This window comes from Halichondria panicea, chromosome 17 (genome assembly GCF_963675165.1).
Source record: "Halichondria panicea chromosome 17, odHalPani1.1, whole genome shotgun sequence".
NCBI classification, from domain to species: Eukaryota; Metazoa; Porifera; class Demospongiae; order Suberitida; family Halichondriidae; genus Halichondria; species Halichondria panicea.
The window spans coordinates 1,127,957-1,149,894 of record NC_087393.1 but is presented as its reverse complement, the minus strand read 5'-3'; the positions used below and the strand labels follow the sequence as shown (position 1 = coordinate 1,149,894).

Here is a 21,938-nt window from a genome sequence, read left to right as displayed (position 1 = left end):
TTCTACATTAAATTTCGCATTTTATTTGAGATGTTTGTAACGAATCTGTTTTTACTGTGATATTATAATATAGTTAGAATTCATGCAAAAGTAACTTTAGTTGGTTCACAACATTATAATTGTCATAACTATTACAGTTTGTGAGTAATACTATAAATATCTGGCCTTCTCATGAGCAACAAGATGGCCCAGGCATATAAGTGTACCTTACACTAACACCACAGATTAAAATTCATGCTAAAGTGACACCTCATTAATCATGTTCGATATATGCATGTAATTTACTACATGCAGTTCGTGATCAATACTATTATCAGCTGAAGAACGCCCTGAAGCAACAAGATGGCCCAGGTAAGTATATCCCTTCCACTAACAACACTACTGGAATTCATGCAAAAGTGACACCATTATAGTTGTTCACATAATTTGTTGTTACGTGAGAATAAACAGTAATTATACAGTTCGTGAGCAATACTATTATCAGCGGAAGGATGCCCAGCGGCAACAAGATGGCCCAGGTAAAGTCCTTCCACCACTATATATAATTAACGTGAAGGTAACACCTTTAATTTTCACATGTTCGATGTTAATTAATTCACTACATGCAGTTCGTGAGCAATACTATTATCAGTTGAAGAAGGCCCTGGAGCAACAAGATGAGCAACAAAAAGAACCAGATATGCAGCCAGAAGCCAAGCTGGAACAAGATGAGCCATGTAAGTACACTTCCACCAACACCACAAGAGTTCATGCAGGCGAAACTAACACCATGCATCATTGGCTGAGTGTAAAAAAGAAATCTATCTAACCAGCCTTTTGATATAGATCCTTGTACCACAGTGTCTGTTGACACATGCAGTGCATGTCCATTGCGCCACAACTTGTGGATTAGCATGGAACAGCTGATGACGTAGAGATCTTGGCAGCCCTAATTTTTTGAACCGAGTGACAGCGATTTGTATGTGTCTGACAACTATACTCTATAATTATATGACTTTAGCAATTCAACTGCTGCCCTCTGTCTTGTATTGCACAGGTTATCAAAAGCCTTGGGCACCCAATAACACACCCAGTTCTCATCACTAAGTATAATCTCTGCTGGTCTCTTAGATGACTATATCCTAGCTGAATGCCTGCTCTCGTTATTACTTCATCAATCTTCTCTTTTCTATAGCATGCACTATAGCTCAATCTGTAGCTAAGAAGCCGAGCACTTGCGGGCTGCGCAATTCTACTACTTCACGCAATGTTTGGATCACATGCTATGGTAAGATTAACCTAACCCAACTTCTAGGACAAGGAGTCTACTGTATGCCAGAGTCACCAGTACTTTTTTCCTGCCCCCGTCCAATCAGAGAAAAAGGAGTGGCTTGCGACTCTACATGCACAGCGCGCAGTAGGGGTAGAGTGATTGGTGTGTGTGTGTGTCTGTTTGTGGACACAAAATGAGCTGTTTGAGGAAACTAAACATGGACTGATTTAACTGCTAATGAGACAGTGGTTTAGGCTACTTATAATATGAAAGCACCGCGAGTGCTGATGCCTCAGTGGAGGTGCCAAAGCTACATAATCTAATAGCTAGCTTTTATACACACATTGTCATGATGAACATTTTTCATTTTACTGCATGTGGAAAACTCAAATAGTGGGTAATGATCGACCATGATTGTTGTTAAAAACGATCGAGGCCAAAAGTTTAAGGCTAAAATTAATGGCTGCAAGTCAGCAGAGCCTTGCAGCTCTCTTCTCACTCTTGCAGCTACCAATAGCTAGCGTTCTAGTGCAGAGCTAACTACTAAGTAGAGTAGCAACACTCGGTGAACAAGTTTTGCTACGGACTCTTCTGAAAAGGCTGCAATGGCATTCCAAGTAAGCAAAACTAGGCATAACTCGAGAACGAAGCTTTATTTTGCAAATCCACAAATAGCATGCCAAGAAAACATGACTAGAAGCCTATAGAAACTCTTACTTGCACTTTATTGATCCTTGAGCAGCTGAAATAGTCTACACACACACACACACACACACACACACACACAATTACAAACACACTACCGTATACCTCGCTTGCGCATGCGCACCGAGGCATAAATATAGTTGAAACTTGTATAATAGGCGATCTTTGAAGGCGATAAAAAACACTGTTTTCTAATTGTTGCTTTAGATTCACATGCAATCATTCCTGATTTGTGATAATTCTAAGGTCATTATGGTAAAAAGTTATTGTATCGGTTTTGCTGCTATGCGATGAAGTTCACAACGCACGGGGTGATTGCTCTACATGTATGCATGAGTATCTTGGTGATCCACAGTAATTTGTAGTTGCATGTGAGTCATCATTTGCATATCCCACTATATACTTGCAGCTAATGTTAACAAGCTACTGCTAGCAGTGCTGCAATCCCTGATGGAGAAGTAAGTGGCTAAATTTGCTGCATGTATAATTATATACAATTATACTGATTACATTGAATGCACTACGGGTGCTGATGATGCCTCGGTTAAGGCACCAAAGCTGTGCGACATGAAGCTTATGGTCACATGCCCGTAAGAACCAGGGGGGCTGGGGGCAGACTGTAATATGCCTTCTGCAGATTATTTTATGTACTGGGAAAATTTGCATCCGCGAAAATTTCCCGCTATATATACGGTTATTTCTGAGAGCATAAAAATGAATAATTTCACCTCAAGCCCCCCCCCCCCATGCACCATAAAATATCTTCTTACGGCGTTGAACTAGATCTATATAATTATAGAGGTTGTGCACGGGGCGTGGTTTCAAGCAAAAAATAATAGCAACCATTGCTATCCACCGTCGTGAGTGGCAAAAGATCTTTTTGTGTTAAAGCACATGCACGTTTAATCGACGCGTTAATGCAAAATGAAGAGTTGCTGTGCAGTTAGCTGTTCGCCTAACCGTTATAAAAGCGAAAACTCGGCCTGGGATCGAGGCTACTGTGCAGTAAGCTGTAGGCAATTTTCTAACTTCTAAAGTAGTGACTGCTGCATGCATTGATAATTATTTGACACCATGACTTCATCATAATTTTTCAAACTCCAAAAGAAACGCCGACCTCTGGCTTCGTAATTTTTTATAAGTATCGCCTTAAATCGAATAAGTATATGATAAGGGTGCTTGCTAGTTATAATCATACGAGCTCTTTTTTCTTTGAGCCCAGGCTGACTCTGCATGAGTGTGTACCATAATCTGAACAAAACTTCATGGGAGAGTCCCTTGCTTGCATATGTATTGGACTGCATGTGTCAGAGGAGGTACGACAAGCACGGTGCAGCTCAGCAATTAGCCTCTGATTAAACTCAGCAGTATAACACAGGGTTTGGGTGGATAACTAGTATTCACTGCGCCTGTCGTACCTCCTCTGGGACTGTGTACCATGATGTAAGTAAACAAGGGGGGGAGTCCCTTGCTTGCAATAATACTACATCACACATGCAATTTGCGAGTCGCTAAAGGGCAGCACCAAAAAGCGTGGAAACAATTAAGCGAGCGGGGAGAAGACTATGTGTCAATCTGTCATAACGTTGTAGACACTGTATTTATTTATATAGATGATAAATTCACCCATTACAGACTACTAAAAACAAAGTATATCGATACAATTATTACAAAGAAGTACAAACTGTTCTGTATTATGTCGTGGACATCTTTTTCACCTCCACACTGGTAGCTAGCTAGCTGGAAGAGCTAGAGCATAGCTAGGCCACACCAAATTGATCTTATGTTTCACGGAATTTTAATTTCAGGGTGGCAGGCAAAGAAAAGAAAAAAATTGATGAATATCATTATAAAACCACAAACAGAGTCACAACACACCACAAAAAATCACTTTAGCAAAACATTACAACGTTTTGCTAGATCACATGGCCATTCTGACCTCTGACCTGGACCACTATTTTTTTGGCATTCTGCAAAAATATGACCCGGAAAATCCGTGAAACATAAGATTAATTTGGTGTAGCCATACTATAAATTTATAGTATCTATGGCTAGAGCTAGCTTAGGCCGGCCGGCTGTAGCTAGCTATATAAGAGTCTCACATGAACAAAGCCAACAACGACACTATACTCTATTTTTGGAATCAGAGTAGTTTTGATTCTAGCCAAGAATGTATAATATTAATTGCTATTTCATAATAAAAGCACCGTGGGTACGGTGCTGATGCCTCAGTGGAAGTGTCAAAGCTAAGCTGCACATAGCATAAAGCTGTTTTATGGTATCTCCAGTTGCAGTGTTTGGATTAAGCCTTCTACTGCTCGTTTGCAGCGTCCAGTCGACAGCTCCAGTCATCCCAGACGAGGATTGGGGCTTTGTGGATGTGAGGACATCTGCACACATGTTCTGGTGGCTCTATGGGTGCACGGACAGCACCAAGAACAGGGAACAAGTTCCTCTCGTCTTGTGGTTGCAGGTACGTACGTACTTCTGTTGTAGTCCAGTCCTTTTGTGATACTACAATTAAAATACGTTTACGTACAAAATGCAACCTTCATTACATTGCTATTACCTATATCATAAATTGGGTAATTCCCAATGTCACTACATGTAGCTGCAATAACACGTCTTGTTTGTTCCTTCCTCTAGGGTGGACCAGGAAGCTCATCGACTGGTTTCGGGAACTTCATGGAGATTGGACCGCTGGATATTAACCTCAGACCTAGAAACACCACTTGGACTCAGGTGGCTAATATTCTGTTTATCGATAACCCTGTTGGCACCGGATATAGCTACGTTGATGATGACTCAGCATATACCACTGACGTTGCAGAGATTGCTAAGGATCTCCTCTCACTCTTCAGTGCCTTTCTTAAAACACACTCTGTTTTTCAGGTACCAATTATGTAATGTGAACACTGTTTTTTTCATTAGTGATTTTCTACATATTTATTATGGCATGTGTGAGGATGTAGCTTGAGTGTTTCATATTCTCATGACATGTGGTCACGCAGAAAATGCCATTCTACATATTCTGTGAGTCGTACGGTGGAAAGATGACAGCTGCTTTTGCTGAAGTGCTTCAAGAGGTCAGTTTAACTTTCCTAACGATTCTAGGAGCTTTTATTATTGTTAATGATTATTTGTAGGCCATCAATGCAGGGAATGTCTCAGTAGTCTTCAAAGGTGTGGGTCTTGGGGACAGCTGGATCTCTGCTATTGGTGAGTACCCCAGGCCACTGTTGCTATGCCTTTCCCACTGGTTCATGTGCTCTTTGCTTACCCTCTGCATAGATTACGTCAACATGTGGGGTCCATATCTTTTTGCAACGGTTAGTTCTGGTTTTTCAGTGAATAATATTAGTTCCTGTGTGAGTGTACTGCAATATACCAGTGAGTCGAAGTGTAGCGTTGACCTCATAATCCCCTTCCCACACACACACACACACACACACAGTCGCTAGTGAATGAGGCGGAGCTGGCTCGTATTCAAAACTACTCTAAACAGACCGAGGCTGCGTTCAACAATGGAGACTATGCCAGGTCCACTGAGCTCTGGTCTCAGACTGAGGATGTCATTGAAGCAGTGAGTCGAGTGTAATATTGCTGGGCACTACAAAGTGCAATTTCCTGTTTGGAATATGAGATTACTTACCATCTGAACGGGCTCCTTTTAAGTTCTCATATAATCATCAAGCCATTGAAATTCAACCAACTTTTACTACAGTACTGTATACCCATCAGGGTGTGTACAGGGGGAAGGTGGCATATCCCCCCTAAAAGTAGTAGTTGTATGACTGAGTGTCTATAGCCAGGGTTTCATACAGAGGGGGGCCGGCCCTGGGATTTCCCCCCTGGCCAAAATTCCTCCCTGGAAATATGAAAAATTAATGATGTCATACCAAATTGTACAGTGATTCAGATAGATCTACATGTAGCTATAATGATTATTCTACATGTATCAATTGATAAAAAGCCTCTTACATACATCAGGAGTGCATACATGTATATCCAATCTAGCACACGGTACAGTTCAAAAGGTCAGACAGGAGATTACATACACAAAATGCATGTATACAATTATTATTATGATACCCTTTGAAATTTAAACCTTACAACATAAGCAGAGCATGTACATAGTGAGACCATAGGCTCTGTACACACTAGAGGTCAATTTAAGTACCTTTTCTGCTTTGCTCAAACATTTTTTTTTTCTGGTGAGTTAAGTGTACAATGCAGTTAAGAACTAGACTGAATAGTTTTAATCACAAAACCTCAAAATTGCACCTTAGACAATCATTCTGCCAAATTTTCTCCGGGGGCTGCCCCCCGGACCCACCCCCAAATTTTCAACGGCGTACGGCTGTCGTCATTTCCCCCCCTTGGCTAAAAATCCTGTATGAAACCCTGATAGCTGGCAATTTTACATACTAACAGGGTATCGAAATAACATTGACCTTTTTTTAGCCAAATTTTCCGGTTACTTTTCTTATTTCCCCAACTTTAAAATCCTGTATGACACCCTGCCCATCCACAATTACCTCCCCCTCCACGCAGTTGACTGATGATGTGGACTTCTATAACATCCTGCGTCATAACGATGACGAAGTAACGTCCCTTCAAAGTGGGCGTGGCCTCCCTCGTATCCTGCAACGGTACAATGCCCAATCACTCAGTCAACTCATGAACGGACCAATCAAACAGAAGCTCCACATTCCGGACCAAGTGGTTTGGGGATGTGAGTTGCTCGATTATTGTACGTTATCGAAGCCTAATTCTATTGGTAGTAACTATCTTTGAGAACCTGCACTTGCAAATTGAATTTGACCAGCCTGATTTTGTAACAATTGATACATTCATAACGTATCTTTTAGGAAGATTGGTTTGTGTTTTGATTAATCTGTGTCAAATTCAAAAGGTAATTGACTTCTGTAGCGCAAGCTGGGAAAGTGTTTGAGAAACAAAGAGTGGACTTCATGAAGGATGTCATCAGCACAGGTCTGTGCTAGTGGGGAGGGGTGTACTTGTATCTGTGTGATACTTATTATGCCCGCTCACCCTCCCTCATACAGTGGACAAGCTACTCTCTATGGGGGTAAATGTGACTGTGTACAATGGCCAGCTGGACCTCATCTGCTGTACTCAAGGTAAGTCCCTGGTTATTGCATGGTCATGATGAGTTGGCAATTAAAGTTGTTTGAAGTCTACTTAGGAATGTGTTTGGTTCCCATATTGGTAAACACAAGAAAAAACCCAGGGACTAGAACACAGGTGCTGATGATGCAAGGAACACTGAAATTAATTGGGATAATTATATCCTGCTATAGTTACATACTCATGCACTCCTGGTTACATATAATTATTACCTTTTTATCACTACAGGCACTGTGGCTTGGATGGACAAACTCAAGTGGACTGGACTGCCTAGTTTTAAGGCTGCTAAGAAAATGCCTGTCTACCCTGACACTGACCACACTAAGAAACACACTGGTGGCTTTTATCAGGCGTACAAAAACCTCGCCTTCTATTGGATACTCAATGCTGGACACATGGTGAGGGTGTGTAAGGGGTGGGGGGTTTATGTGTGAGGTGCGTGAGGGGTGGGGGTTTATGTGTGAGGTGTGTGGGTGTGAGGGGTTTGTGTGTAATGTCTGTCTGTGTGTTGATATTCCATTCCTGTAACTACAATCTATGTACCGTAACCGGGTGTATTTCAAGGGTGTTTGCGGTTTTCGCTGATTCAGCACGTACCGCAAACATTAATTAATTTTATCACCACAAATTTAATAAAAAAAGGCTGATATTCCATAAAATTAAATCCGGTCATTCTGCGAAAGTTTACTATACGGTATTCTATAAATTATGTCGAACTTTACAAATGTCTCTCCTTGCAGGTACCAGCTGACAACGGGGACACTGCCCTCACCATGCTGCAGAGGGTCATCTCTGGCTGACTACACAAACATTGTATAGATTCATAATAACAAGACTCTAAATCATTCAAGAATTTCTGTGTTTCCATGTTTTTGTGGCTAATGAACTCTGATAATTATAGTGATAATGATGATTGTGCAATATGTAAAAGCTGTACATGGGAAAGTTGTAGTCGAGCGCCGCCGCCCTCCTTGAAGGAGGTCGGGAATCAAGCCTATCCACAGTTAATTGAGTTTTGTTCTGGCCTGTTACGCAATAGTATCATGAAATCATAATTCATTCTATGTGGGTGCTAACCAATAGCGATGAATATCATTTATTAAAGTGGGTGTTGGCCTCGCCTCTCACGTGTGCAAAATTCACACGTGGTACAGTTGAGTGGGTGTGATCAATCCCCTTGAGATACTGCAATCTGATTGGAGATCGAGGCTACTCAGCTGTAATTTATAGTATTATATCTATGGCTGGGCTATAATAATTATAATAAAGCAAGTACCGTATAGCTAGCTATAGTGAGTGCAGTGGCCAGCAAATTATACAGAAGTACGTATCAGCGTGTGGGTAATCTGTCATGGAACTCTTTCCTACTGTGTTGTTGTTTTCTGTTACTGCTGTGGTCAATGCTCAAACTCAACAAGGTACGTACTTACTGCATGTACTAGTGTATAGAAATTAGATTCAACCACAGTACAGTACGTGTACGTACGTGTACATCATGTAGATCATAAATAGAACTTGAAGAGACTAGATCTACGTACATGTAATTATCAGACGTACAGTACGAGCCTAGCTGGGCATGGCCCTGCTCCCGTTCTGACAGGTGGCCGGGGGACACGCTTATATAACATTTGTACTGCTGCACTGAGGAGTGTAACCCAATCAGATTGCAGTATTCTAAAATAACAATATTCATAGCCAGTTTATAATTTTATTCATGACGCTTAATACAGAGAGCAGTATTGCACAAAGCAGTACAAATCCTCTATAAGTGTGTCCCCCGGCCATCCGTCAGAACAGAGGCCGGGCCACGCCCAGCTGGTACGAGCCCATTCATGCAGTATTCTCTCTCACTGCAGGTTCGTCTCTATTAGGTACCCAATTTACTGTTCAACAGTCCTCAAATGATTTGGTGGTATCCGCTCGTCTAATCTCAACTAACATCTCTATACAACGTGACGCAATATTCCCTGGGGTATATCTCCCTAGCACTTGTGGTGATCGATTGTGGCGATGTCGTGTTACCCTAATCAAAAACGCTCCAAACAACAGAGAAGTGGCTATAGTCCCCCATTCAGCCGGAATTGCTCTGGCACTATTTGCTGGCATAAACAGTGATAGGCTGACCCTAATAGACCAGTTCATACTTGGCCCGCAAGAAGAGGTCAACTGTAGCTTCACCTCTATCGCAAAAAGCCCATCAGACGATGGACGTGTGGTATCGTGTGTTCGCTTCACTCCACTTGCTCATTTTAAAGTAGATTTATGGTTGTTCAAAGTTCACATCGACTTTGAGGATTTGAACCAGTCGTCCCTATCGCTGCTGAACGACAATATTGACACCCCGTATCAATCGTACTCTACTGGCCTCTCTCCGATATTCTTCTCTAGTGTTGATTTAGTTAGTGACAGTCATGTGATCTGGTTTGACGATGACGTCTTATTCACTGTTCTACCCGGTTATGGTAATTCATTCTCATCGGCTGAACATTTTTATGCTGACACCAACAGGAGTGTATGCTTTGGAAACAATGTGACGGACGTGAGGCAATCGAGAAACTTAAATAATCTGCTAGTGTATTGCTCAGACAACAATCTAATCAACATCAGCGTGATATATCGTGGGGGAATGAGAGTCGGCTTTAAGCGAACTCAAACAAGGTTTCACTGCCCTCAAGGTGTTTATATTGAGCAACGAAGTGAAACTTTAGCGCTGGTATCGCCCGGACTGTTAGATCATGTGATCCCTCATCCATTGAACTTGTCGGAGAGATACGTCGGTGACTGTGCAACGATTGAAGATGCCACGTATTTTATCGGTACTTCGAGAGACGGTAGCATTGCACTCACAAACCTTCTGGACAACCAAACAATCATTCTCGCTGACGATGCGCAAATCAATCACCAGCTGATTGATGGTCATGTGTTACTGTTCAGTAATTCAACTGTTTCTGTCGTCCAAGACCTTGCTTGCCACTCACAGCAATTCAGTAGCAACCAAACATATCTTCTGGCCACATTCGAGTTGAATCCTGACTTCTTATGTCCAGAATCAACTATCCCTCAAGAAAAGCCGACCAATGAGACGTCTTCTCCACCGGGTGATTCGATCGATCCTCGTCAACAACAACTCATCCTTGGCCTTTTAATTGGATTGGGTTTACCTACATGTATTGTCATGACTGTCGTCTTCATTGCAGTTTGCTTGTGCTTGTGCTATTGGGTGAAGTCTAGAAATAAGTAAGCCATGATACATGTACAGTCTATAGCATTCACATCTCTGTTAATTTCATGCACATTTGATCAGATGTGTATACTAATTGTATACTTAAACTATTTCTAGGGCTCTTAGCCAACGTCCGCTTATAGCACAGGCGACTCAGAGGAGTGAAAACCAAGGTAAAATGAATTCACTAGATGTAATTGGTTATAGCTGTGATGGTTTATAATGAATTATTTTTACTGCCCCACAGGCAATAAAATGACAGACCTACATCGCTCGCTCTCTGAGTCGAGTTCAGCGGTAAATCACTCTACTGTCGTCCAAGGGTCAGCACCAGAGTTGTCCTGCAGACAACAAACTCTTGTAAACAATGATCTTCATCATCCTCGTGGGACATCCACTTCTTCATTAGGACACAGGAGTCTTACACCTGACAATGATGTCTGTACCTCGTGAAACCAGCATAATAGAATTTCTTATTTATTTGTGTGCATGTGCATTTTCAATATAAATTTTTTCTTTATGTGTATATGTGTGTGCAGGTCGTTTTTCGATTATCAATAAACAAAGCTGTACACAGGCCTAGTACCTTTAGCCGGCTAGCTAGCTGTACACTTATGCTAGAGCTAGAGCCAGAGGCCTACCGGTGTAGAAGCGGGTAGGCCAGTACATCAGGATGAATTACCACTAGATCTATAGCTGGCTAGTGGTCTAATTCATCCTGTAGAAATTCACACAGTCTAGATCTGTGTGTACTGCCTTCTGCTGCTCGTTTGCAGCGTCCAGTCGACAGCTCCAGTCATCCCAGACAAGGATTGGGGCTTTGTGGGTGTGAGGACATCTGCACACATGTTCTGGTGGCTCTATGGGTGCAAGAACAGGGAACAAGTTCCTCTCGTCTTATGGTTGCAGGTACGTACCTCTGTTGTAGTCCAGTCCTTTACAATTAAAATATGTTTACGTACAGAATGCAACTTTCATTACATCGCTATTGATACCTATATAATCATAATAGGGTAATTCTCAATGTCACTACATGTAGCTGCAATAACACGTCTTGTTTGTTCCTTCCTCTAGGGTGGACCAGGAAGCTCATCGACTGGTTTCGGGAACTTCATGGAGATTGGACCGCTGGATATAAACCTCAAGCCTAGAAACACCACTTGGACTCAGGCGACTAATATTCTGTTTATCGATAACCCTGTTGGCACCGGATATAGCTACGTCGATGATGACTCAGCATATACCACCGACGTTGCAGAGATTGCTAAGGATCTCCTCTCACTCTTCAGTGCCTTTCTTAAAACACACTCTGTTTTTCAGGTACCAATTATGTAATGTGAACACTGTTTTTTTCATTAGTGATTTTCTACATAATTAATATAGCATGTGTGAGGATGTAGCTTGAGTGTTTCATATTCTCATGACCTGTGGTCACGCAGAAAATGCCATTCTATATATTCTGTGAGTCGTACGGTGGAAAGATGACAACTGCTTTTGCTGAAGTGCTTCAAGAGGTCAGTTTAACTTTCCTAACGATTGTAGTAGCTTGTAATGATTCTAGTATTGTAATGATTCTTTGTAGGCCATCAATGCAGGGAATGTCTCAGTAGTCTTCAAAGGTGTGGGTCTTGGGGACAGCTGGATCTCTGCTATTGGTGAGTGCCCCAGGCCACTGTTGCTATGCCTTTCCCAGTGGTTCATGTGCTCTTTGCTTACCCTCTGCATAGATTACGTCAACATGTGGGGCCCGTATCTTTTTGCAACGGTTAGTTCTGATTTTTCAGTGATAGTTCCTGTGTGAGTACTGCAATACACACTGTACCAGTCTGGCCGAAGTGTATATAGCGTCTCATAATCCCCCACCCCCCACCCACACACACGCACACACACACACACACACACACACGCACACGCACACACACACACACACACACACACACACACACACACACACACTACCATCTCTATTTATTTTTATTTGACTAATGCCTAATGCTAATTCTAAGAACCAAAATTAGAGGTTAATAGTTGTTTTGTGCTTGCCACCTAGAAAAACCACATAGACCCATCCCCATTATCAGATACAATACAGCCTTATATAAGATAAGTCGGTCAGATTTAGAAGTATTACAGCAGCCAATATCAAGTCTAAGATAAGTTCTATACTTTATGTCAGCATTACCTCAAATGTGAATATAGCTTACAATCAGCATGGCCCCAAGTGAATAGCTTATTTAGTTCTGAATGCAATTGCAACAGATGAATGGGGAGGGTTGGTGCACCGTTAAAGACTCTTTAACCCATCATTCTCGGCTCTCAAGGCCGAGCATCTGTTTGCTTTTTCTATACCTGTATAGTTTTGTGCTGTCTAATTTTTTTGTTTGTTTTTTGTTTGTTTCTAGTAAATCCTTGTCGTAAATACACTTAATTAGCATCAGATGTCAATATAATTTAAAATTAAATTAAGCGAGCATCCCGTTTGAGCTAGTAATATGAGCAGTGGACACAATTCCACCCAAAAGTTATTTATTATTTTCTTATAATTTTATTTTGAAACCTCAAACACACACACACACACACACACACACACACACACACACACACACACACACACACACACAGTCGCTGGTGAATGAGGTGGAGCTGGCTCGTATTCAAAACTACTCTAAACAGACCGAGGCTGCGTTCAACAATGGAGACTATGCCAGGTCCACTGAGCTCTGGTCTCAGACTGAGGATGTCATTGAAGCAGTGAGTCAAGTGTAATATGTATTTTATTGCTGAGCACTACAAAGTGCAATTTCCTGTTTGGAATATGAGATTACTTACCATCTGAACGGGCTCCTTTCTAAGCTCTCATAAAATCATCAAGTCATTGAAATTTAACCAACTTTACTACAGTTCTGTATTAGTATACCCATCCACAATTACCTCCCCCTCCACGCAGTTGACTGATGATGTGGACTTTTATAACACCCTGCGTCATAACGATGACGAAGTGACGTCCCTTCAAAGTGGGCGTGGCCTCCCTCGGATCCTGCAACGGTACAATGCCCAATCACTCAGTCAACTCATGAACGGACCAATCAAACAGAAGCTCCACATTCCGGACAAAGTGGTTTGGGGATGTGAGTTGTTCGATTATTGTACGCTATCAAAGCCTAAATTCTATTGACTTTGGGAACCTGCACTTGAATTTGACCAGCCTGATTTTGTAACAATTGATGCATTCATAACGTAACTTTTAGGAAGGTTGGTTTGTGTTTTGATTAATCTGTGTCAAATTCATCAAAAAATGTAACTGACTTCTGTAGCGCAAGTGTTTGAGAAACAAAAAGTGGACTTCATGAAGGATGTCATCGGCACAGGTCTGTGCTAGTGGGGAGGGGTGTACTTGTACCTGTGTGATACTTATTTTGCCTGCCACCCTCCCTCATTCAGTGGACCAGCTACTCTCTATGCAGGGTAAATGTGACTGTGTACAATGGCCAGCTGGACCTCATCTGCTGTACTCAAGGTTAGTCCCTTGTTATGGGTCATGATGAGCTAGCAATTAAAGTTGTTTGAAGTCTACTTAGGAATGTGTTTGGTTCCCATATTGGTAAAGTAAACACAGGAAAAAACCCAGGGACTAGAACACAGGTGCTGATGATGCAAGGAACACTGAAATTAATTGTATCCTGCTATAGTTACATACTCATGCACTCCTGGTTACATATAATTATTACCTTTTTATCACTACAGGCACTGTGGCTTGGATGGACAAACTCAAGTGGGATGGACTGCCCATGCAGTTTTAAGGCTGCTAAGAAAATTCCCGTCTACCCTGACACTGACCACACTAAGAAACACACTGGTGGCTTTTATCAGGCGTACAAAAACCTCGCCTTCTATTGGATACTCAATGCTGGACACATGGTGAGGGTGTGTGAGGGGTGGGGGTGGGGGTGGGATGTGAGGGGTTTGTGTGTGTGTGTGTGTGTTGATATTCTATTCCTGTACTGTAACAGCATCACAGTATATAAACATCACAGTATTAATTATGTAGAAGTTTGCATTTACAGGTACCAGCTGACAACGGAGACACTGCCCTCACCATGCTGCGGAGGGTCATCACTGGCTGACCACAAACAATGTATAGATTGCATATAACATTACTGTGACTCTAAATCATATAATGTGTTTCTGTGCTTCCATGTATTGTGGGGATTTTGTGGTGATGGTCTATGATTGCACAATTTGTAAGGTAAAAAGGAAGGGGGAATTTCAAATTGAACATGACATGACAATGCATGGTAGCATGCATGAAATGACGTTACGTCTAAGCGTTGCAGCTCAGCTGGGATGCCAGCTATATAAAAAGGCATCCAGTTGTGTGAATCTGTAGCTAGCTCTTGTAAACAGAGTGAGTAAGTGGCCAGCAAATATTATACAGAAGATCAAGAAGTACGTATCAGCGTGTGGGTGATCTGGGATGGAATTCTTTCCTACTGTGCTGTTGTTTAATTTTCTCTTACTGTTGTGTCATCAATGCTCGAGCTCAGCTACAAGGTACGTAGTCGGTACGTACTGTCTATAGAAATGTAGATCTAACACAATAGAGTACATGTTTACATCATGAATGCTCGCTAGACATGAATAGACTAAACGTACAGTACGAGCATAGCTGGGTGTGGTTTGACCCCCATTCTGACATATTATATGGCTGGGGGACACGCTTAATACATGTACATGTACAGGGTTTGTACTGAGGAGGCAGATTGCAAGATAACGATATTCATAACTGGATACGGTTTATAATTTTATTCATGATGCAGTATTGCATAACACAGCAGTACAAATCATGTATAAGCGTGTCCCCCGGCCACGCCCAGCTAGTACGAGCCCATTCATGCAGTATTCTCTCTCACTGCAGGTTCATCTCCATTAGGTACCCAATTTACTGTTCAACAGTCCTCGAATGGTTTGGTGGTATCCTCTCGTCTAATCTCAACTAACATCTCTATACAACGTGACGCAATATTCCCTGAGGCATATCTCCCTAGCACTTGTGGTGATCGATTTTGTGGCGATGTCGTATTTCCCTAATCAAAGACGCTCCAAACAACAGAGAAGTGGCTATAGTCCCCCATTCATTCAGAATTGCTCTGGCACTATTTGCTGGCATAAACAGTGATAGGCTGACCCTAATAGACCAGTTTGTTTTTATATAGCAGACTCAGTATGTTGGGATATGGTTGATGCTCCTATATACTAAGCATGCAATGAAATATGCTGTTTTGGTATAAAAATTATACCTGATGGCTTCCATTTTTCAGATAGGAGAGTGTTGTGAACATTAGTCCCAGCTTCAGCCCTAACGACTTTTGCAGCAACAATTTTCCCTCTCCAAATTGCCTTGTGGACCACCCCAAAGGTACCGTGTCCAATCTCTTCGAGAAGGTGAAGGTGGTTGAAGTGTTCTTCTGCATGTATGCCATGAAATTAGTATATATGAATATCATGAACTATACTTTAAAGCAGGCTCATCTGCAGTTCTTCGTCGTGGGCAATCATTACCATGCCCAGAATGTCTTGCTCAGCATCAGATGTGCCGGTCACTGCATATTCAGGTTGATTGCATGCTGGCTGCACATTCAGGCTGATTGCTGGCTGGAACATTTAATTTCATTATTACATCATAATTGCAATGAACGAGAGTACAATTGGGTTTGCGCAATTTGTGAATTAACATACCTACTACAAGAACATCTGACCTAACCACCATGTTGACAACATCATGTGGACATAAACAAGGAGCTTCACACACCACTTGCTTCATCCCTGTAAGAGCACATAATTGGATGCTTGTGATTATAATAAGCCGTATATAATTATAGCGAGTAAATTTGGCGACGAATTTTAATTTATTAAATAATTTATTAATAATTAATTTTTATTTAATTTTAATTATTTTAATTTTATTAATGTTGCCAATTTGACAAATCAATTAAGGTGTGGGGGTATCCAGTTGTATATATATAGCTGGATATACTCAGTTTAACAACATCTATAGTGCCATGCAGCATGATCATAAAATCAAAGATACCAATAACTAATACGGAAGCCCATTAGGGCAATTCACTTCCTATATAGTTAGGAAGGTCAGAGTCAAAACTATAACTAGGAAGCAGGGGCGTTTCTAGAGATTGAAGCAGGAGGGTGCTCAAGAGCACAGAAAAAAATGGGGCTGTGTGCATAGCACACGCGATTTTATGCCCCCGCATTTATTGCAGCGCGTCTTTCATACATTCAGCTCCTCCCCCATGCAGCCTTGCAGCAAAAAAGTACAGCACACTGCCCAAGAAACGAGCGGCTCCTACTACTCTCGAACAAAGCCAAAAATACTCTAGAGCTTCTCTCTTCCATTCTAGTTCTGTTACTATGTTACTACACAAAGCATCTAGCTACAATAATTTTATGTGTATCAAAATGTATAATGTTGTGGTTTGTAGCCCAGAATCTATACTATAGCTCATAGTTCCCTGCTAAATACATTCAAATGGGATCTAATACATGCATAGTGTGATAATAAGACATGATTATGAGTCAGTTATCTTGTAGGATCTCCATGCACTATTCTCCAGGGGTACATCCTAGCAAACTGGTCAATCACTGCAATGGGAATGTCCAGTAATTCTAGTGTTAGTCATTGCTTTGCAGTATCTCTCAGTGGAGCAAGAGGTGACTGGGAGAGTGCAGAGGATCTTGATCAGCTATTATGCATTACATAACAACATTGGAATGGCAATGGCAATGCTGATTGCACATGCTCAATTGGGCGTGGTCATTACTTGTAACCGTGAGATAGAGCTGCATGTATCTCTGGAGCTGCACAATTAGCTAGCTAGCTAGCTACTGAGTGATAGGATTAGTTTCATGGTTGTCTGGGAGGACAGGGGGGTACTCAAGCCCCCAAAGCCCCCCATTGTACACGCCACTGGGAAGGGAGGCCATGTGGAAATAATGCAACTTGGAAGTGAAGGAGATGGGAAACTGCAACTGTTTGCAATGCATTGTGCATGCATGCGCTGAACACAATGCCACGTGCTTATGGTTTGCCCCTGACGACAGTTGCTGTTTTCGTGGGTATTCGCGGTTCAATGCCCTCGAAAAACACAAAAATTTCCCTCTATACATGTATACGATGTTAGTGGACAATAACTATATCTCTGCTACTTCTGTCTGTTATTTGTGCAGTGGCCTTGTAACCAGCCAAGTTAGCTGCTTGCAGAGCAACTTTAGAATTGCTTCCTTGGAAGTACTGATAGACAACTTATATCTAAACAGCTATAGTAGACATAAAAGTTATACTGCAACTGTACAGCTAAAAATAATACTCACACAAAATCAATTATAACTTAGTGTGCAATAATTATTGTGGTTTAGATCTCTCCCACGCATTCATGCACACACTACATTCCAAGCATTCCGTTGGGACGAGTCGTAGCCAGTCTCTTTCCCTAAAGAAAGGGGCGTGGTTTCCAGTCTAAGTATTTTTATGGGTAGCAGCACATATAGTACCACTAGTAGGTCAAACATTGCGACGATTTACCGATAATGCCGTTGAAATTGCTAGTTCCTCATGTGATTTTCTAAGCCTAAGTATAGTCCATGTATCAACAGACAAAATGCTAATTTTTTACCAACAGGCTGGAGTGCTTTTTATTTTTATTAGTGTTTGCATCCCATAAATGTACCCCCATTGTCTCATTGAGCATGGTAGACGCTTCATATAGATGCCACATTGTAGTAGAATGATCACAAGTGATGGTGAAGAAATACAATGATCATAATTATACTACTATCTACATTCAGGTGCGAAGCAGAAGGTCTCGAGGTATCATCATACAGTGTCAAGATCAATCTACCTGCTCAATGATACAACACAAGAATAATGATTAACTCAATCTCAGAAGCCATATTGTTTACAAACACAAAATTGTTCTGAGATGTTATCATATACCATTCCTCATACATATACCAAGTTTCGTGCAATTTTGAAGAGGTCACGTTTTAAATTTCGTTGAATTGATACAGAATGACCCTTCTGGCTTCTGTGTATAGTTGACTTCTGGCTTCTGCATGTGTAACCAAGTGACTATATATGAGTTATTGTTATTGTATTATTCTTTAATTGTAAGGCGTGGGCCTTAGGGCTGCCACGTCATACTGTTGTCATGTGATGCCTTAGGGCAGTCTTGTGTTATATGAATTATTCTGAAAGCTATTGAGTTCAGTGGGGAGCTTCTCTGGGGCATGCATTATTAAGCTTATAGGCCTGGGGTCTAGCTAGCGAAGTTACACATGCATAAGCTAATATAATTATACCGGTACTTATAGTGCATGCATGCATGCATTGTAGCCGAGGAAATTAGATCTGTGAATCCATGCATGCAGTTTGTGTGGTTTTTACCTGGAATGTTGCTTTTGCTACAGGTGTACTGTCTTTCTTTTAATTCCAGTGCCACTCTATAATAGAAGCGCCAAGTTCACAAAATATTTTTAATTGAGCGCCAGGTAAATTGTGAAATTTGTTTTTTGCTGGCGGGTAATTAGATATAACGTGGCCTTTAATCGAGGATCTATACATATATACAACTGACAACTGATCTATATGATAGCCTTGTGGAAACAGCTACACGTTCTATTGCTAAGCGCCACTCGAATGTAAGCGCCAAACTGGAATTTATAGTTTTTCTTGTTCTATTTGTGCACCGGAAAATAATAAGTGGCGCTGTAATTAGAAGAAAGACGGTATTATTCAATTTACTGCATGCATGTATACGAGCTAGTGTGGTGCAGTGTTATTATTGCTGGTGGTTAGACTATATATACCTGGAATGATGAACAGTCCTAGGGAATCCCGGCATCCTTACATCAATAGATAACTATCTTATGCTTATAATTATGAGTATACATGCAGGCTGAGTATATTATAGGATCAATGACCATTTAGTCTCGCGGACCCAGACCCTGAATATCGTGGCGCTCAAAGTGGCTGATAAATGTTTATAGTAAGTTGTGAAACCGCACAGCTGCACTGCTAGATTTGGCAAATCTAATTATGAGGTTTCACATATCCGTCCCTCCAACCACTAACCACCTGTCAATGCAAACAGCTGGTCCACGAGACTAATGACCATTCCCTGCAATCACTCTTCACTGCACTTCCCTTAATTAAGTTGCTAAAAGATTTTTATATTAATATGAAGATTTCAATGATTGCCAGTGTGGCTTTGCTATCTCTCCTGTATATGGCCGTGGCCTCTTCTGCTCTCTCTTCAAACCAACAAGATGGCCCAGGTATAATATATATGATTGTATATACATTACACCAACACCACTATAGAATTCATGCCAAAGTAGATAACATGCATGCATGCATCATTTATTTAGTTGGTTCACTATAATTGTCATAAAATTTACTACATTTCGTGAGCAATACTATAATTATTATCCCAAGATGGCCCATTGCAAGTATATATATATGATATACAGACTCTCGTTAATCCAGTCACCCTTGGGACAGTGTAGCTTGCATGGCTGGAATAGCGAGGTGGCTGCATTTCAGAAAATAGTCGCAGCTAAAAAAAACGACCTTACTTCAAATCTATTTTGCAGTTTTGTCTCGAGGATAATGAAGTCATTCTGCTCTATTTAAGTGTGATACAATTTTATCTGCCAAACCACAGTATACTGGCCAGTATAATTATTTCATACGAAAGTGACACCATTAATTTTAGTCGGTTCACATGTTTGATATAGTTGTTGTATGAGAATATGAGAATTATTATTTTTATACAGTTCGTGAGCAAATATACTATTATCAGCAGAAGAATGCTCAGATACAACAAGATGGCCCTGGTAAGTATACATGTATATAATTATATATACAACATCACTTTAGACACTAGTTGATAAGATCTACATGGGAAGTACATGGGAAAAGTGCCTCAGAGCAGGTATACTAAGTCCAATTTACTTAGTATACAATACATATAGTATTCCGTTGTCAAATAATCATGCATGTATATTGTAATCAAGCGGTTTGTGCATGCGCACTAGTATCTAGACACTGTTTTGTCGGTGTCCATGTGATTTAGAAGCCCTCAGCCACTTGTAGTGTACCCTCGCTACGCTCGGGATACTAAATCAGTGCCTTTGGGCTTCTAAATCCCACAGACACCTCCAAAACAGTGTGTAGTGTGTTAGCCTAGCTGAGTCACTAGCTAAACTGATAGGGGTTCAGTAAGCAACAAGATCATGGCAGTAAAACTGCATGAATATAATACACAGCCCATGCACTGACTTAAATACACACAAAACAGGACTAACTAGGAAATTATAGGTATAAATAACTCTAATGACCTAGGCCTAACTAAATATAGTCTATACTACAAGTGTCTAACTATATGCAAAAACACATATGTTATATATATGGGATGCATCATCGTATTTTAGTGTTAAAATGCCGGACAGAAATTTATGTCATTTCTACATTAAATTTCGCATTTTATTTGAGATGTTTGTAACGAATCTGTTTTTACTGTGATATTATAATATAGTTAGAATTCATGCAAAAGTAACTTTAGTTGGTTCACAACATTATAATTGTCATAACTATTACAGTTTGTGAGTAATACTATAAATATCTGGCCTTCTCATGAGCAACAAGATGGCCCAGGCATATAAGTGTACCTTACACTAACACCACAGATTAAAATTCATGCTAAAGTGACACCTCATTAATCATGTTCGATATATGCATGTAATTTACTACATGCAGTTCGTGATCAATACTATTATCAGCTGAAGAACGCCCTGAAGCAACAAGATGGCCCAGGTAAGTATATCCCTTCCACTAACAACACTACTGGAATTCATGCAAAAGTGACACCATTATAGTTGTTCACATAATTTGTTGTTACGTGAGAATAAACAGTAATTATACAGTTCGTGAGCAATACTATTATCAGCGGAAGGATGCCCAGCGGCAACAAGATGGCCCAGGTAAAGTCCTTCCACCACTATATATAATTAACGTGAAGGTAACACCTTTAATTTTCACATGTTCGATGTTAATTAATTCACTACATGCAGTTCGTGAGCAATACTATTATCAGTTGAAGAAGGCCCTGGAGCAACAAGATGAGCAACAAAAAGAACCAGATATGCAGCCAGAAGCCAAGCTGGAACAAGATGAGCCATGTAAGTACACTTCCACCAACACCACAAGAGTTCATGCAGGCGAAACTAACACCATGCATCATTGGCTGAGTGTAAAAAAGAAATCTATCTAACCAGCCTTTTGATATAGATCCTTGTACCACAGTGTCTGTTGACACATGCAGTGCATGTCCATTGCGCCACAACTTGTGGATTAGCATGGAACAGCTGATGACGTAGACATCTTGGCAGCCCTAATTTTTTGAACCGAGTGACAGCGATTTGTATGTGTCTGACAACTATACTCTATAATTATATAACTTTAGCAATTCAACTGCTGCCCTCTGTCTTGTATTGCACAGGTTATCAAAAGCCTTGGGCACCCAATAACACACCCAG

General features: G+C 41.0%; 2 protein-coding genes and 1 long non-coding RNA gene across 11 annotated transcripts in view; 2 read left to right on the top strand and 1 right to left on the bottom strand.

Moving 5' to 3' along the window:
• Window positions 1–21,938, top strand: part of LOC135351173 (retinoid-inducible serine carboxypeptidase-like) — a 30,219-nt gene that overhangs the window by 1,381 nt on the left and 6,900 nt on the right. The window contains exons 3-17 of one of the 6 annotated variants that reach the window (XM_064550118.1): window positions 295–351; window positions 462–518; window positions 609–716; window positions 2,367–2,415; window positions 4,286–4,430; window positions 4,604–4,849; window positions 4,969–5,043; window positions 5,104–5,176; window positions 5,249–5,286; window positions 5,412–5,540; window positions 6,512–6,692; window positions 6,890–6,952; window positions 7,027–7,101; window positions 7,337–7,506; window positions 7,849–8,038. In XM_064550118.1, the coding sequence (XP_064406188.1) occupies window positions 295–351; window positions 462–518; window positions 609–716; window positions 2,367–2,415; window positions 4,286–4,430; window positions 4,604–4,849; window positions 4,969–5,043; window positions 5,104–5,176; window positions 5,249–5,286; window positions 5,412–5,540; window positions 6,512–6,692; window positions 6,890–6,952; window positions 7,027–7,101; window positions 7,337–7,506; window positions 7,849–7,908 (1,526 nt within the window). In that variant the 3' untranslated portion in view covers window positions 7,909–8,038. Of the gene's footprint in view, window positions 1–294; window positions 352–461; window positions 519–608; window positions 717–2,366; window positions 2,416–4,285; window positions 4,431–4,603; window positions 4,850–4,968; window positions 5,044–5,103; window positions 5,177–5,248; window positions 5,287–5,411; window positions 5,541–6,511; window positions 6,693–6,889; window positions 6,953–7,026; window positions 7,102–7,336; window positions 7,507–7,848; window positions 8,039–19,489; window positions 19,677–20,177; window positions 20,238–21,159; window positions 21,217–21,326; window positions 21,384–21,473; window positions 21,582–21,938 lie in introns of those variants that run through there. The other 5 variants (XM_064550120.1, XM_064550115.1, XM_064550116.1 and 2 more) reach the window with 5 other exon arrangements.
• LOC135351175 (retinoid-inducible serine carboxypeptidase-like) lies at window positions 8,277–16,280 on the top strand. 3 transcript variants are annotated; one of them, XM_064550122.1, is made up of 15 exons: window positions 8,277–8,526; window positions 8,965–10,345; window positions 10,449–10,504; window positions 10,579–11,240; window positions 11,406–11,651; window positions 11,771–11,845; window positions 11,914–11,986; window positions 12,059–12,096; window positions 12,954–13,082; window positions 13,279–13,459; window positions 13,646–13,699; window positions 13,773–13,848; window positions 14,076–14,249; window positions 14,396–14,882; window positions 15,247–16,280. In XM_064550122.1, the coding sequence occupies exons 4-14, from the start codon at window positions 11,178–11,180 to the stop codon at window positions 14,481–14,483; spliced, it is 1,197 nt and encodes a 398-aa protein (XP_064406192.1). In that variant the 5' UTR covers window positions 8,277–8,526; window positions 8,965–10,345; window positions 10,449–10,504; window positions 10,579–11,177; the 3' UTR covers window positions 14,484–14,882; window positions 15,247–16,280. The 3 variants fall into 3 exon arrangements, with proteins under 3 accessions (XP_064406192.1, XP_064406193.1, XP_064406191.1); XM_064550123.1 differs by lacking the exons at window positions 14,396–14,882; window positions 15,247–16,280 and having other exon boundaries at window positions 13,796–13,848; window positions 14,076–14,162; XM_064550121.1 differs by lacking the exons at window positions 11,406–11,651; window positions 11,771–11,845; window positions 11,914–11,986; ... (6 more) ...; window positions 14,396–14,882; window positions 15,247–16,280 and having other exon boundaries at window positions 8,278–8,526; window positions 10,579–10,857.
• Window positions 18,139–19,285, bottom strand: LOC135351178 (uncharacterized). 2 transcript variants are annotated; one of them, XR_010399411.1, is made up of 2 exons: window positions 19,209–19,285; window positions 18,139–18,451 (listed from the first exon to the last, which is right to left on the bottom strand). It is a non-coding gene; the product is annotated as an uncharacterized LOC135351178 (long non-coding RNA). The 2 variants fall into 2 exon arrangements; XR_010399410.1 differs by lacking the exon at window positions 19,209–19,285 and adding an exon at window positions 18,787–18,909.

Coding starts and splice junctions, on each gene's coding strand:
- LOC135351175 (XM_064550121.1), top strand. CDS start 8,460: ATGGAACTCTTTCCTACTGTGTTGTTGTTTTCTGTTACTGCTGTGGTC. Junction 8,527..8,964: donor CAATGCTCAAACTCAACAAG/GTACGTACTTAC, acceptor CTCTCACTGCAG/GTTCGTCTCTATTAGGTACC. Junction 10,505..10,578: donor TCAGAGGAGTGAAAACCAAG/GTAAAATGAATT, acceptor ACTGCCCCACAG/GCAATAAAATGACAGACCTA.